The sequence below is a fragment of the Vigna umbellata genome, chromosome 1, assembly GCF_029865625.1.
Source record: "Vigna umbellata cultivar VRB3 chromosome 1, Vumbellata_1.0, whole genome shotgun sequence".
In the NCBI taxonomy this organism is placed as follows: domain Eukaryota; kingdom Viridiplantae; phylum Streptophyta; class Magnoliopsida; order Fabales; family Fabaceae; genus Vigna; species Vigna umbellata.
Window position 1 is genome coordinate 1,870,966 of NC_142165.1, and position 15,823 is coordinate 1,886,788.

Below are 15,823 nucleotides of genomic sequence, written 5' to 3' on the forward strand. Positions count from 1 at the left end.
GGATAAGAGAAGGAGACCTTTGGAGTTCGCTGCAGGAGACCATGTGTTTCTTCGACTCAACCCAATTACTGGAGTAGGCCGAGCCATTCGTCCAAAGAAGTTGTCCCCCAAATTCATTGAACCGTATCAAATTCTGAGGAAGATCGGACCAGTAGCGTACGAGCTTGCATTACCGCCTCAGCTGTCGAACCTTCACCCAGTATTTCATGTTTCCCAACTCCAGAAATACATAGCAGATCCCTCGCATATATTGGAGCTGGAGGACGTTCATCTTCGTCAAGACCGAACGCTGGAGATGCAGCCGGTTCGTGTTGAAGACGTCCGCACCAAGTTATACAAGGGAAAGAACGTTCGATTGGTGAAAATGGTGTGGGACGAAAAGACGGGCGACTCTACATGGGAAGTGGAGGAAGCCATGAAAGACTTATACCCTCACTTAATTCCGGGTAAGTCTTAATTTTCGAGGACGAAAATTTTTGTAGTTAGGGGGATTGTCACGTCACCATAAAAGCACTACTGAGTCACCTGTCAGCTTTCATAAATGCACCCACGCCACACGTTCAGTGCAATTAAAACGCACTCACATTTTCTGACTCACGCCTGCCAAGTGTCACTTTGGAACCTTCTGAATCTGTAGTGGAAAACAGGTGTCCGCATGAGAGTGCACGTCCGTTTGACCTTGGGAAGAAAACTAATTTTTCTGAAAACACTTCTCCCACTCTCTACAGACACCTTCTTCTCCACCAAGACTCTGACCTATCTTCTTCTCCAACTTCTCTCTAGAAATCCTTCAACTTCTCTCTACTGTTACTCACCCGTTTCTTCTCCGTTCAACGTTCAGAACCGTAGGAACGTTCCCTGCGCCGTGAGCTTCAATCTGAACCGAACAGATCCAAGTTCTGTAACCGGTAAGTCACTCGACTTTGGACGTTTGTTTCCGTGTTACATGCAAACTAAGATTCAGTTGCATGCAAGGGTATAAACTGAGTTCTCTGAGTTTTCTTTGGTTAGACTTAGTTGAAGAGCGTAAGAAAGATCGTGGAGGGTAGAAAGCCATAGTTGGGCAAGTCCAAGTTATACTGTTAGACGTACACTGCTATCCAGGTAAGGGAAGCTTAGTAATTTAATTTATACTTGTATGTCGTATGCAAGCATGATATGAACTGAATGTATGAGATGTATGCTGGTTGAGTATGCATGAACGAACGTTGTTGTACTGAATGAATATAATATATGATGGTTGAAATGTATGTTTATGGTTGATACGTATGAATATGAGATGATTTATTCCTTTGAAGTATGAATGATTAATGTGAATCATATAAAGTTTGGAAATTGATATTGATATGAAGTATAAAGTATGAACTGATACGGTGAAAATTTGATAATTGAACTAGATGCAAATCATAAATATGAAATCTTTACTATGATAAAATACGTTCGTCATCGTACGGTCTTATACCGTTCGGTTTCTAATCAATTGCTTAAAAAGGAATTCTTTCATTTGGAAAGAGTTCTGATCGAGAACGAGCGTCCCGTGAAATACTATGTTGAGTGTTCGGCTCAGCCTAGTGGTAACCTTATAATTTAAATTAAGTTATAATGTACTATCCCTTATACTTACAAATTTGTAGCGCTCGGTCTTACACTGAGCGTTTGTCCTCTTTAGTACTCAGTCTTATACCAAGCGTTCGTCCTAATTAATTATCGGTCTTATAACTAGCGTTCGTCCTAAGAAGTGTTCGGTCTTATACCGAACGCTCGTCCTTACCTTGATTTCTAAAGGGGCGTAAATAGCGTCCGTCCAAATTATTAGTAAATGTATATTATCGCGTTCGGTCATTTGACTGGCAGTCGATCCCTTTTAAACAAATTGTTCTCAGTATAATTAATTATTTTTCTTGTTGTGTCTGTATTCATTTGGATTCGGCCTAGAGTCTTTGTACCTAAATTATTCTGAACATTGATTTTATATCTCTAAGAGTCAGTTCATTCAACTGATTCGAGTAGCAGTGACGTTCGTCATATAAGTATGTGTCAACTTATTCTGTTTGGCAACGAGTCTGCTAAATCTAGTCTTTAGCGTTCGTCTTCGTTCTTCAGAAGTATGAACGTTCGTTATTTTATACTTTCAAAACTGAAGATAAAGATGATGATAAATTATAAGATGTTGAAGTGTGAACACTATATCGAATGATTATACGATTATGGAATTTGAACGAGCGTTCCAGGGAGGAACGACTCCTACATATATAGAATATTAAATTTGGTAAAGTATGACTGTGGATAAGTTAAGACTTGTTGTCCATCCTGATGTTCCGTGAGTACTCATCTTCATGTAGAGGGGGTATGTCATGTGTGGAAACGGCAGGAGGTCCTTAGTCCATAAGTTAACATGGGCGACGTAAGAACGGACTAACCCCGAGTGGCAGCTGTTGAGTGTATCCCAGTTACTACATCACTCGGGTGCAAGGACGCTGGTAACTACACAGATTCATACAGTCCGGACGGTCGGTCTAGTATATATATATATATATTTTGGATGATGTTATATGTTAAATTATGTGCTTGTGTGGATTGAAATGCTTATTGTATATGTAGATGTATAAATTAAATTACATAAGCTTACTCTTTCGTTTTCCTTGTGTTGTCTATCGTATTTGTACGTTCGTCCTGTCATTGCAATGATCATCCGTGTGGATGTGAGCAGATGGAGGTGCGTCACTTGAAGAAATGCTAGAAGAAGAAAATTTGGAAGACGCTAATCTGGTTGAAGTAGAAGTTAAAGCCGAGCCTTAGAGCGCTCGCTAGGTTTTCATTTTGTTAGTCTTTTAGTCTTACTTGGAACGTTCGGTTAAAGTTTTGTAAACCGTTCGTCCCTAAACTCCTGTTACTACTGTATTTGTATGTAATTTTGTACTTTAAGCCGTTCGGCTTTTTGAACCCCGTATCTTTATGTAAAGACTGCACTGTTTTACTGTTGAATGTAATTAATTCTGATTATGGTTATTACTGTATTTTGGGATGTTACAAAAGACGTTTCAAGTTAACGTGTGAGATGACTATATCGATTTAATTTTAAAATTTTGATATTTAAAAAATATAAATATATTTATTCTCATATCTATACAATCGACACACTTATAAATAATTTAATAATATTAAGTTGAGAGGAATATATCGTTTACTTTTAAAAATTTTGAGAACAAAATATATGAAATTTCGAGACAGAATTTTAATTTTACGTCTAAATTTAAGAAATATAAATATATTTAATCTTATATTATTTCCACTACACAATCGACACACTTATATAGTACCATATGATTGAAATTCAAATATTAAAATCATCAAAATGTCATCACCAAAATTGTTTCGAAACTAGACATGTTAAGTTTTATGATTGCATCACCATTTTTTGAAATTTGTTTTAAGTTTTGGAATATATATCATAGTTAAGTGTTAAAGGATGATAATTAACGTGTTGTCATGCCTTGAAGGAAACTTGTTTTTGTTTAAATTCATAGATCTATGACACATTTTCAAAGTGGTGTTGATTGATGCATGACTAGATTGACAAGATTTGACTATTAAAAAGTACAAGGACAAATGAGAGAAACGAAGATGGTGACTAGGAAGCATGCCATGTCTCTTTTCAAACAATAATTGTTAAATTTGTAAAGGAATATACGAATTTAGATTTAAAAAGCATCATTTGCCTTTATATGGCAATTCTTCCTCCACTCCCATGATTTATTTTTACACTTTAGGACTGTGTTCGCATGAACAAATAACACTGTTCGAGCGAAATTGCGGGCGATGAATTACAAATTGTGTGATGTTTGTTTGAGAGGAAAAAGATGGATCGTCGAGGATGGATTTGTATGATACCCTCGATTTTGGTCACTCGCAAAATCGAAGAGATTTGAGTGGATTGTTGCATAAAAGTCGTATGTGTCCTCCAATTGTTACGGAACGATGAGGGTGGCGTAACCGGTTACAGCAGAGTCGTAATCGGTTACAGCGGTATGAAGTTTTGGCTGGCACATGTATAATCGGTTATGCAAACGCGTAACCGGTTACAGGGCTATACATTCATTTCCAAAGCAATTGCTGCTTCTCAATGACCAAGGTCATTTCCTTTTCCAAACTAACACCTCTTTATTTTATTTTTCAGTTTTTTGTATAATTATTTTAATATTATAATTTAAAAAGATCTACATCTTAATGAAATTAGGTATATACTTTCAACTATTTAAATTTAAAATATATTTTTTGTTGTATTTTATACTCTCAATTTCACGTGATATGAATATGTTATAGAATGCTTTATATTTTCTAATTTATTAAAAATAAGTTGATTATTTAATTTTTATAATTTTTAAACATTAATTTTATAAATTATTCATAATTTTTTTTCTTTATAAACATTTTTACAATTAAATATAACATTTATAAATAACATTTTATATTACTTTTATAACTAGGAACATTTTGGTAATCTTTAATTTCTACCAATTAAACTAATTTTTAAAATCTATCACATCAATCAAATCCTACACTAATTCTCACAAACTTTACTTCCAAATCCACTCTCAATTACCCACAAATGCACTCAAAAAAACAACTAAAAAATTACCCTCAAATCCACTCAAATCCATTCAAATCATCTCCCCCAAATACACCCAAAAGAACAAAGCCTGGAAGAAGTGTTGAAATAATGAAGGTGCGACAAAGATTTTATGGAAGTGATAGAGAAATCAAAGGTAATTTTGGTTTCAAAAGTTCTTCATTCTCATTATTCAACTCACTAGTGAAAATATTGTGTGATGTGCAATTTATACAATAAAAGTAAAAACACAATAAACAATTCTAGAAAAGTAATAATGTCAGTTGTAATAGAATATGCAGCAAAGCAAAATAACCATTCTAACAAACTAACAATAAAGCAACAAATAGAATATGTAGTTGGCAAAGATAATAGTGCCAACTGTAATGATAAGCAGAAGACGTGTCTTTCTCACACCCTCCCTCAAGATAGATGGTGAATGTTCAATGAGGCCATCAAGAATCTTAGCATGTATAAGATGACAATCCACTTCAATGTGCTTGGTTCGTTCATGAAAGGATGTATTCTTGGCCAGCTGAATTGCAGATTGATTATCACAAAAATGGGGAAATGGAAGTGGAATTTGAAGACATAAGTCATGAACAATATATTTTAACCACTGTAGTTCACAAGCAACAGAAGCCAAAGCTCTATATTCAGCTTCAGTAGAGCTTCTAGAAATAGTGGATTGTTTCTTAGATTTCGAGGAAATAAGACAATGGCCATAAAAAACACAATAGCCCGTGATGGATTTGCGAGTTAATGAACAAGTAGCCCAATTGAAATTAGAAAAAGCTTGAATTTTGTAAGGATTGGAAGAAGGATTAAATAAACCGAGACGTGGACAACCTTTGTGATATTCAAGAATTCTGAAAGTAGCATGGATATGAGATTGTCGTGGCTTGGACATGAATTGGCTAACTTGCTGAACAACAAAGGAAATGTCTGGGTGAGTGTTAGTTAAGTACTGTAGCTTACCAATCAATCTTCTGTAAGCAGTGGGATCTGAAACAAGATCACCCTCATCATCTTTGAGCTTAACAGTGGGATTCGAAGGAGAAGTAGCAAGTTTGCAACTGGTTAGACCAAATTCTGCCAAGATTTCCAAACAATACTTTCTTTGATTTAGCACAAGGCCCTGTTGTGATCGAGCAATCTCAAAACCAATAAAGAATTTGAGAGAGCCCAAATCTTTGATGTTGAATTTATGATGTAAAAATTGTTTGACATCAATAATGGATTGCATGTTATCTCCAGTGAGCACCATATCATCAACATAAACCAATAAAGCAATAAAAGAGTCAGAAGAATGACGGGTAAATAGAGAATGATCAGCAGAACTCTGTGAGAACCCATAAGAAATAAAAGCAGATGTAAGCTTGGAATTCCACTGTCGAGAAGTTTGTCTAAGGCCGTAAAGAGACTTGTGTAATTTACAAACTAAATGAGGTTCAGGAAGAAGCAATGACCAGGTGCAATTTCTCTATAAAGCTTGTATTTCTGCAAGCATGGTCTGCTGCCAATGATCATGCTAACAAGCTTCCTTAAAGGAAGTGGGCTTGATAGTGGCAGATAAAGACATGTAAAAGGCAGTGTGAGAGTTAGAACAATTGAAATATGATAAATATGAATGTAATGGATAAGGAGTACTATAGGAAATGTTAGCAGAAGAAAGAGTAGGGAAATCATAAGCAGACAAATAAGCAGGGGGCTTCCTTTGTCGAGTTGAAACTCTAGGAAGGTGATCAATAGTTTATACAACACTATCAGAATCATCATTGAATTGCATAACTAGTTCAACAACAGTGTTATCAATATTGGGAGAAGAAACATCAGAACCAAGTATGTCAAAAGAAATTAAAGATTCAAAAATTTGTTGTGATGCAATAAGACAAGTGTTATGGTGATGCGAAATGGATTGACAATCAGGAGCATATGGAAAATGAGACCCATAAAAAAACTACATTGCGAGACACAAGAAAATTTTTGTTATGAATATTATATAAAAGATAGCCTTTAACCCTTGGTTTAAAACCAAGAAAAATGCACTTAGAGGCACTTTGTCTAACTTAGTTCTGTCAGCCATGATAGTGTTAGCAAAAGCTAAACAACCAAAAACTCTAAGTGTTCGAAAATCAGGGAGGCTTCCAAAAACATATTGATAAGGATATTGGTGTTTAAGAAAAGGAGTAGGGAGCCTATTAATGAGATGGACAACATGTCTGATAGCGTACAACCAGAAAATAGAAGGCAAGTGAGACTGAAAAAGTAAGGCGCGAGCTACATTCAAAATATGTTGATGTTTGCGCTCAACTATCCTATTCTGTTGAGGATATTCAAGGCATGAGGTTTCATGAAAAATGCCTTTGGAAGAAAAGAAATCAATTAAGAAAAATTCCTTTTCATTGTCAGACCTTATTCTTTTTAGTTTTGTATCAAATTTGGGAAGAACAATTTTGACTTCAGCTTTGGATTTTAAAAGATGAACCCATGTCAACCTACTATAGTCATCAACAAGTGTTAAAAAGTATTTAAAACCATCAATGGAAACAGTTTGTATGGGACCCCAAATATTAGCATGTAACAATTCAAAGAGATGAGAGCTTCTGAAGGTGCTAACAGGAAATGGTGCTTTCTTATGTTTGGAAAAGTGACAAATGTCACAGGGCATATAATTTTGGTATTTAATATCAAAATGTTAAGAAGATAACAATTGTAAAATGGAATTGGAAGTGTGTCCTAGTCTATGATGTCACATTGCACTATTATGTACTGCATTTACAACAGAAATTTTTGATTCGGTGATGGGAGAAGATTGTAAAACTTTGTTGTGATTCAAATTGTATGATTCTTCAAAACAGCACAAGCCATCAACCTTCCTAGTTGCTCCAATCATCGTGAGGTGAGACCTCTAAAAGAATAAAACAGTGAGAATCACAAAATACTGCCATGCAATTTATAGCGGAAACAAATTTAGGAACTGAAATGAGAGAAACAGAGAATTCAGGTACAAAAAGGACATCAACAAGTAATAAGGTACCTATATGAATAGTCCCTGAAAATGAGGGAATGACAGTAGTGTGATTAGGCAAATTAATATGGATTGGTTTAATGGGGTGAAGGTTATGAAATAAGAATTGAATTGGACAAATGTGGTCAATGGCACCACTGTCAATGATCCAATGAGGAAAAGAAGAGGATGTACCTGAATTATGAACAGAAGCATGATTCACAGAGGATGAATGATCCTTAGTGTGTTGGAGCAAGGCCAAGATCATTTGATATTGATCTTTAGAGAAAGTGAACTGATCATTGGTGTGATTACCATCCAAATTCAATGGCTGAGGAAAAGCAGAAGAGTCCACAGTAACCAAACTAGCAGAAGTTTTAGAAATTTGTCAACATGAGAGAAGCAATCCTTGAGATCTCACCAAATCTCAGAAGTCGTATCCATCCACATCATAGATTGCTTGATGGAAGGAGTCATGGAACGAGTGAGCCATGACATTACGATGCGATTAGATCTGCGCCAAGCTTCATATAGGGTATCTGTGGTGGGTGGACAAGGAAGAGTGCTATGAATGAAGCGCTCCTTGTTTTTGGTTTCAAGGGCGACTACCATGTCTCTCTCCCATTGGTGGAAATTTCTCTCTGTGAGAAGAGGCGAAACAAGCACCAAAGCTGGGTTTTCTCCAAGATGCAAGTAGAGTGAATGAGTCAGATTCACCAAGTGATCCGGTGTTGGGAAAGTAATTTGGCTAATGGAAGCCATGGTTGAACATAGAGGAAGAGGATAAGAGCATTAAGCAGAAGAAAGGTGAGTTTTCAGCGATGATACCATGATAGAGAATGTAGAGGTAATTCTGGTTTCAAAAGTTCTTCATTCTCATTATTCAACTCACCAATAAAAGTACTATGTGATGTGCAATTTATACCGCAAAAGTAAAAACACAAGAGACGATTCTAGAAAAATAATAGTGTCAACTGTAATAGAATATGTAGTAAAGCAAATAACCATCCTAACAAACTAACAATAAAGTAGAGTTGTCAAAATGAGTCACCCGGTCCGGCCCACCATGGGTTGGTCACTTAGTGAGCCAACCCAACCCGGCTCATTTATTAGCGAGCCAGAAAAATTCGAACCCGGCCCGACCCATCACGGGTTGGTGGGTAAACGGGTTGGTTCACTAACTCACTTAATTACAATTTTTTAAAATAAAAAAAAATAACAAACTTTCTATAATTCAAATCTAAAAAATTTCACTCCCAATATGGATGTTTAATTAATTTTGAAAATAAAGAACTTAAATAATTTTTTCAAACAAAAACAAAATAATAAATATTTTTTTATAAATTTAAAATTAAATTTTAATAAAATAAAATTAGGTTCTGGGTTGATGGGCTAACCCGGCCCACCATGGGTTCAACCCGCATGAGCCGTGTTTAAATGAGCCAGGTTGAAATCTGACCCCCATAAAAAAATATAATTTTTTCAAACCCAATGCGACTGAAATCCGTAGTGGACCGGATTGACCCGCGAGTTGTAACCCATTTTGATAACTCTACCATAAAGTAACAAATATAGTATGCAGTGGACAAAGATAATAGTGCCAGCTGTAATGATAAAGAAAAAAACATCTCTTTTCTCACAAAGTGCATATCGTTTCACTTATGTGAAATGAAGGTGTATGGAGTCATGGCTTCCATTGGTGTAGTGTGTTGAAGGCTTCCTTTCGGTAATGGAGGTGCAGGTTATGTGATGAGACAGGGAATGTTAGAATTGTTATTATTTTTAATTAAAAATAATTATGTCATTTTAATAGGGGCATAGGGTGCAGAAAGAAATTACCTTTTGGTGTAACTGAGGAGGGCCAAAGGCCCAATCAGCATATTCCCATTGTATAATTGGTTTTTATTTCATGCATCTCTGTAATTACTACTTGCACCCTTATAATTTTTAAAATAATCATTCGATCCTTATTGCTATATTTCAATGATGACTTATGGATTACTTTTAAACAAATAATAATAATTTATTTGAAACAATATTTCTGAAATAAGTTTTCTAGAACAAGAATTTTAGACAAAAGATTTTTACTAAACATATGAAATGTTTTTTTTAGAATAATTATTCTGGAACGAATTTTCTAGAAGTTTTTCGGTAATAAGAGTTTCAGAACATATGAGATGTTTTTTTTTAACATTGAAATATAAAAATAAAATATAAACAATATAGTTTTGTAAATATAAAAATATAATTAGAAAAATTAATTTCATTCACTATTTTGTAAATATAAAATTTAAAATTATAAAATCATAAAGGTTTAATTCCTCCCTTGGTCCTCATTTTTGTATAAAAATTTCAGTTATGTTCTCATTTTTTCATTTGTCTCAATTGGGTCATATTTTTTGTAAAAATGAACACATTTTACCCTAACCGTTAACTGGTCTCAAACGACTTTAAATTTATCAAAGCTGTATTTTTTCTTTTATCCATGTGGCATTGTGCACTAAAATTGAATTACTCTTGTGTTTTATCCAGGTGGACGACCAAGCCCTAACATTTAAGGGCATCCCCTCTCATCCAAAGTATATTTTCGTCTTGGGGAAGAAGAGGTTCGTCTTTCGTCTTTCGTCTTCGCCAAGCACATCTGCCGTCTTTCGTCTTCGCAAAGCACTTTGGTGTTGAGGTGCTGGTAAGGATGTCTCGTTCATCTTCTTCTTGCAAATGTTTGGGTTCGGCCATGCAACACAATAGTGGTAGTCTTAGGAGGTTGGGTGTAAAACCAACATGCTTCTGTGGTCAGAATGCAGTGTTTCGTATTGCAATAACCCCTGAAAACAAGGGAGAAAAATTTTGGGGTTGCCCTAACTTCAAGGTCAGTTTTACATAACCATAAATCTTTGTCTATTTATTTGGGTTTTCACGAAGGAGTGTGCGTTCTTGTTGAACAGGGTGGAAGTGAAGAATTGGTTGGCTGAAACTTCTTTCAGTGGTGCATTGAAGAAGAAAATGGGTTGAATGTAGAAGAAAGGAGTGGTAGTGTAAGAAATGAAGAAGTGGGTGTGATGAGCATGGAAGACAGTGTGCTGCAGATGGAAGAAACATATGGTGAAAAGATCAAAATGGCTTTTACAGAGAAAAGTTTAGTTAAGTTGGAAAAGTGGTTGAAATTCTTAGTGCGGATGATCTTTGTGATATTTGTTTTGAATGTAATTGTATTAGCAATGTTGCTGAAACTTGGTTGATGTTGTCTCATTTGATTTCATTGATGAAACTTGGCTTTTATGTATTGTGTCTTTTATTTATGAAGGTGAGTGATTATAGTGATAATGTGTCTGATTTAATTTCTTTTAATTATATTGGTAATTTAAGTGGAAAACAAACATCATAAAGCAATGAGCAATAAAGATCATGATTGATAACGAAATTGGGCAATAATCACTTTGTCATAACCAAAATCATTGTCTTACATCATAACAGAATGTGTTCAAAATGATAAGATCATTGTCTTACATATCCAAAATACATCAACTTTCATATCCAAAATACATGAAGATTACATCATAACAGAGTGTGTTCAAAATGATAGAGCAAACATTTGCTACAAAATATAAATAAGTTCAGTACATTAGATCATTCATCAGATACATGTATAGTTGTTTCGTGAGTAATAGGAACTTGTGTTGCTGAAGGTTGGTGGGTTCTGGTTGTTCAGAACATTGGTCAGTACCAAGCATAGTAGATTCTTGAGTTATTGGAACATCTGTTGGTGGAGGTTGGGTGACTTCGGTTTGTTAAGCAGATTGGGCAGTAGGAACCTCTGCTGTTGCAGGTCTTTGTGGACAACCTTTTTTGTTGTGTCCAAGTTCTTTGCAGATGACACATTTTTTTCTATGCCCACCCTTTCTTAATTCACTGTCATTCTTCTTCAACTCCCAATCCTCCAGTCTTCGTTTCTTCTTGGGCCTTCCTAGCATTGTCCTCTTCTTTGGTGGTAATATATCTGAATAGGGTGTAACATCCCAGACATGTTGACCATTGATAGGGTTACTAATTGTGTTGTAAGTCTCTTCATAGGCAGACTTCCTAAACCAGTGCCCAATGTATTCTTCTGCATTTATATTCAAAAATTTCATTGCAGTTATGGCATGACTACAAGGAATGCCAGTAATTGCCCATTTTCTACATGTGTAGTCCATGCTATCAACATTCACAACAAATTGCTGCCCAAATTATGAAATATGTTTCACTACAAATAATTTTTCTCTTGACCACCTGTATTTAATACACAATTGACAACAAAGTTAGTTGGATCAATATAAATGCCTAAAATGAGTGGAAATAGACTTAACATGAATGGAAACAGACTTTATAAAAGTTACCTTGGTAACCAATATCTACTTAACCATGACTTCTTCTAAAATATGTTCAAAACCTTAGGGCAGGTTGAACCTTGATATGATGTCATATTTGTCCTATTGGCAGCCCATCTCTTCATAATGTAAACCCTAATGTCTTCTAACATGCTAATAATAGGCTTAGACCTACTATCAACTAGCATACTATTAAAGGCCTCACACATGTTGTTCACAAGAGTGTCACATTGTGATGTAAAGGTGAATCTAGATCTTGACCAAAACCTGGGATAATTAAATATAACTTGTCAAGTATTTAAATGTCAACTATGAGTATCACCATCACCCTCATGGGCATCACCCTCACCCTCCACCATTTATGTTCCAACTTCAGTATGGACCTCACCATCACCCTCATGGGCATCCCCCTCACCCTCCACCATTTCTGTTCCAACTTCAGTATGGAACTCAGCATCACCCTCACCCTCCACCATTTTTGTTCCAAGTTCAGTATGGACCTCACCATCACCCTCATGGGCATCACCCTCACCCTCTACCATTTTTGTTTTAACTTCAGTATGGACCTCACCATCACCCTCACGGGCATCCCCCTCACCCTCCACCATTTCTGTTCCAACTTCAGTATGACACTTAGCATGACCCTCACCCTCCACCATTTTTGTTCCAAGTTCAGTATGGACTTCACCATCACCCTCATGGGCATCACCCTCACCCTCTACCATTTCTATTTTAACTTCAGTATGGACCTCACCATCACCCTCATGGGCATCCCCCTCACCCTCCATCATTTCTGTTCCAAGTTCACCATCACCAACAACCTCAGCCGCCTCCACTTGTGTTGCAACGTCACCTTCATCATAAAGATGAACACCAACCCAATCAATGATTTCTATTATTTCTGGTTCCATCATATTATGAACCACATACAAATGAACTTCATCATTTAACCTAGCAATGTTCAACATATGCATGGAACACCTATCATTAGTTAATAATTCTAACCTATCTGGGTCCACAGACTAACCTCCTAAACTGTACCATAATTATTTGATGTCCATATGACCTAATTCTTTGACTGAGGCTACTATGCCAAAGTAGCTCCACAGGTTTGGATCATAAGACCATTTTGCTCTCTCTCCATGCTATTTTAACTGCCCATTATCATCATTGACAAAATGTCCACAATGGTGGACCACAACTTTAATATGTTCCTCATCCATATCAATAAGTTGCTTTTATAACTTGTACATTATGGGGTTAAAAAATCTTTGGAATATTACAGTCCTACCAATACGGGAACACTCACTAACTAAACACTCACACCGACACAGACAGGGGGACAGTGGGACAGGGAACAAAGTAACATCCCCACTAATGAAACACTCACATACAGGGGACCGCTACAACTGATAAACAATTCAACAAAGAAATTCGGGACCACAATGTCTAAACTACAATGTAACAATTGAACATGCAAAATGGGGACCACAAATCATTATAAATAGTTACAGAGCAAAACAAAAACCCAATTATCGAAGACGCACATGTTCGTAAAAGCAAAAAGACATTTATACGTTCAAACAAAAAACCAAACACGAAACGAAATACCTTACCTTAGTTCGCATCAACTATCGGCTAGATTCTCTTCGTCTTGTCCGAGATTGCAGTTGGTGATCATCTTCCGCTTCGTCTCCCAACAAGAAAATGAAATCCCCAATTCCAATTTCAAATCCCTAATTCTGATATCCCTAAAGTGAATAAAGGGAAGTAAATAATGCCACATCACCATTGTTTATTTAATCAAAACACTCCACGTAAATGAGGAACACACATCATCACATTCTCTCTGCACCACGTAGCCTTAATTTAACGCCGTTTGAGACTAGTTAACGGTTAGGGCAAAATGTGTTCATTTTTACAAAAAATATTACCCAATTGAGACAGATGAAAAAATGAGGACCGAACTGAGATTTCCATACAAAAATTAGGACCAAGGGAGAGTTTAAACCAATCATAAAATAATAAAACGATAAAATTGCAAATTTTATAACTTCATAATTACAAAATTAAAAAAAATATTTTTACATTTTATAATTTTATAATTTTATAATTGTATATAAATACATATATTTATATTTTTATTTGATTTTTTAAAAATTTATGGTTTCTTGTGATAAAATATAATAGTATGTGACAATTTAAGCAGATGATACAGTAACATTATAGTCACATATTAATAAAAGAATTTGACTATAGAAATTAATTGAAGAATTTTAAAATTTTTAAAATTATAGAAAACACAAATTTAATAAAAACTCAATTAAAATTTCTAAATTATCAATTACTCAAAACTTAATTAAGTTTTATTACAGTATATTATATTCATAAGCTTTTATTATTTGGATGAATTTATCCAAAAGTAATTTCATGAAAATTAATTTTGTTTACACGCAAAAATAAAAAGCGTCTATATAAGAAAATAAGATGTCGAATTTGAAAGAGAGAAAAATATATTGAAAAAAAATGTGGAAAAATACTATTTAATACTTTTTGGATACATAATAATGTGTTTTAGAAAATAAAATTTAGTGGATGTCCGTTTATTTCAAAAATAGTTATTTTTCATAAAACAGTTAAAAATGAAAAAAAAAAATAAGTTTTTCAAAACACAAATGTTTTAGAAGGGGTTTTTTAATTCATTCTGAGATAAAGAATTTTTATATATTTATTGTGAATTTAGGTAATGCTTTTTGTTTTTTTCTCGTTGAAGAGAAAATATAATTCTAACATAATGTTATTTTCTTTGGGAATGATCCATTTTGTAACTTGTAACTTTTATCCATCACCGTCCAGATTTTAATATTTTCAATTAAAGTTATCATTAAATCATAATATTATTTTAGAATATTTACACAATAATTTTTCATTCTTTAGTCATAAATCTATTATTAAAATATCACTTTATAATTTGAACTAACCAAATAATGACCATAAAACATTTAAACAATATATATTACCCAAAAATTTTAAGAATCTACTATTGGTAACATATGTGTCCTTACAAATGTGTCACAATGTGAACTTAAAAATTTTCCATTTTATACTTATCCAATTTATTAGTTATATCATGTACCAAAACACTTTTCTTTATATTGATCATAATTGAACACATCAATGATTACGAATATTAACACAAACTCATCATGAAATGTGTGCATGAAAATGGCTTGTACATGTTAATTTTTAATTGGTCATATTTTACTTTAGATCAACCAATAAAATTATTATACAAAGTGTAATGATTGAATATCAAACTTTGAATTTGATAAAAAAAATGACCTAAATACCAAAGTATGTATATACATAATACTAGACATAGAACATAAACACGTATATGACTAACCCCGCTGAACTAAAAAATTCCTCAAATTATAAAACACTCATTTAAATGATATGTTCATGAAAGACCTTCGGTGAAATATCCTCAATAAAAGAATGTTTTATAATGGAATAAATTCTACAACTATGATAGATGAAGCAATAAGGGTTTGCTTGAAATTGTACCCAGAATTTGCACTACTAACCAACATATAGATATATCCTGAAGTGGATCTTAAATCATCCTTAAATCTAGAAAAATACAATTTGAAATATCTAGTGATCTTCAACTAGTCTGACATCTTATATGTGAGCATATAATCCTTTGTTCTTTGTAAATAATACATAACCTTTTTAGCTTATTTCCCATGATCTATTTTTGGATTGCTTCAATATTTGCCAAACATCCAAACTATGTATGTTACATCTGAACACATACATACTTGGACGTACATT

The 15,823-nt window shown here is 34.3% G+C and overlaps 1 protein-coding gene across 1 annotated transcript; it reads right to left on the reverse strand.

Annotated features, from left to right (window-relative positions):
* Window positions 1-11,407: 11,407 nt before the first annotated feature.
* On the reverse strand, window positions 11,408-11,812 carry LOC148204384 (uncharacterized). The gene has a single exon (XM_088105600.1). The coding sequence runs from the start codon at window positions 11,810-11,812 to the stop codon at window positions 11,408-11,410; it is 405 nt and encodes a 134-aa protein (XP_087961726.1).
* Window positions 11,813-15,823: the final 4,011 nt, after the last annotated feature.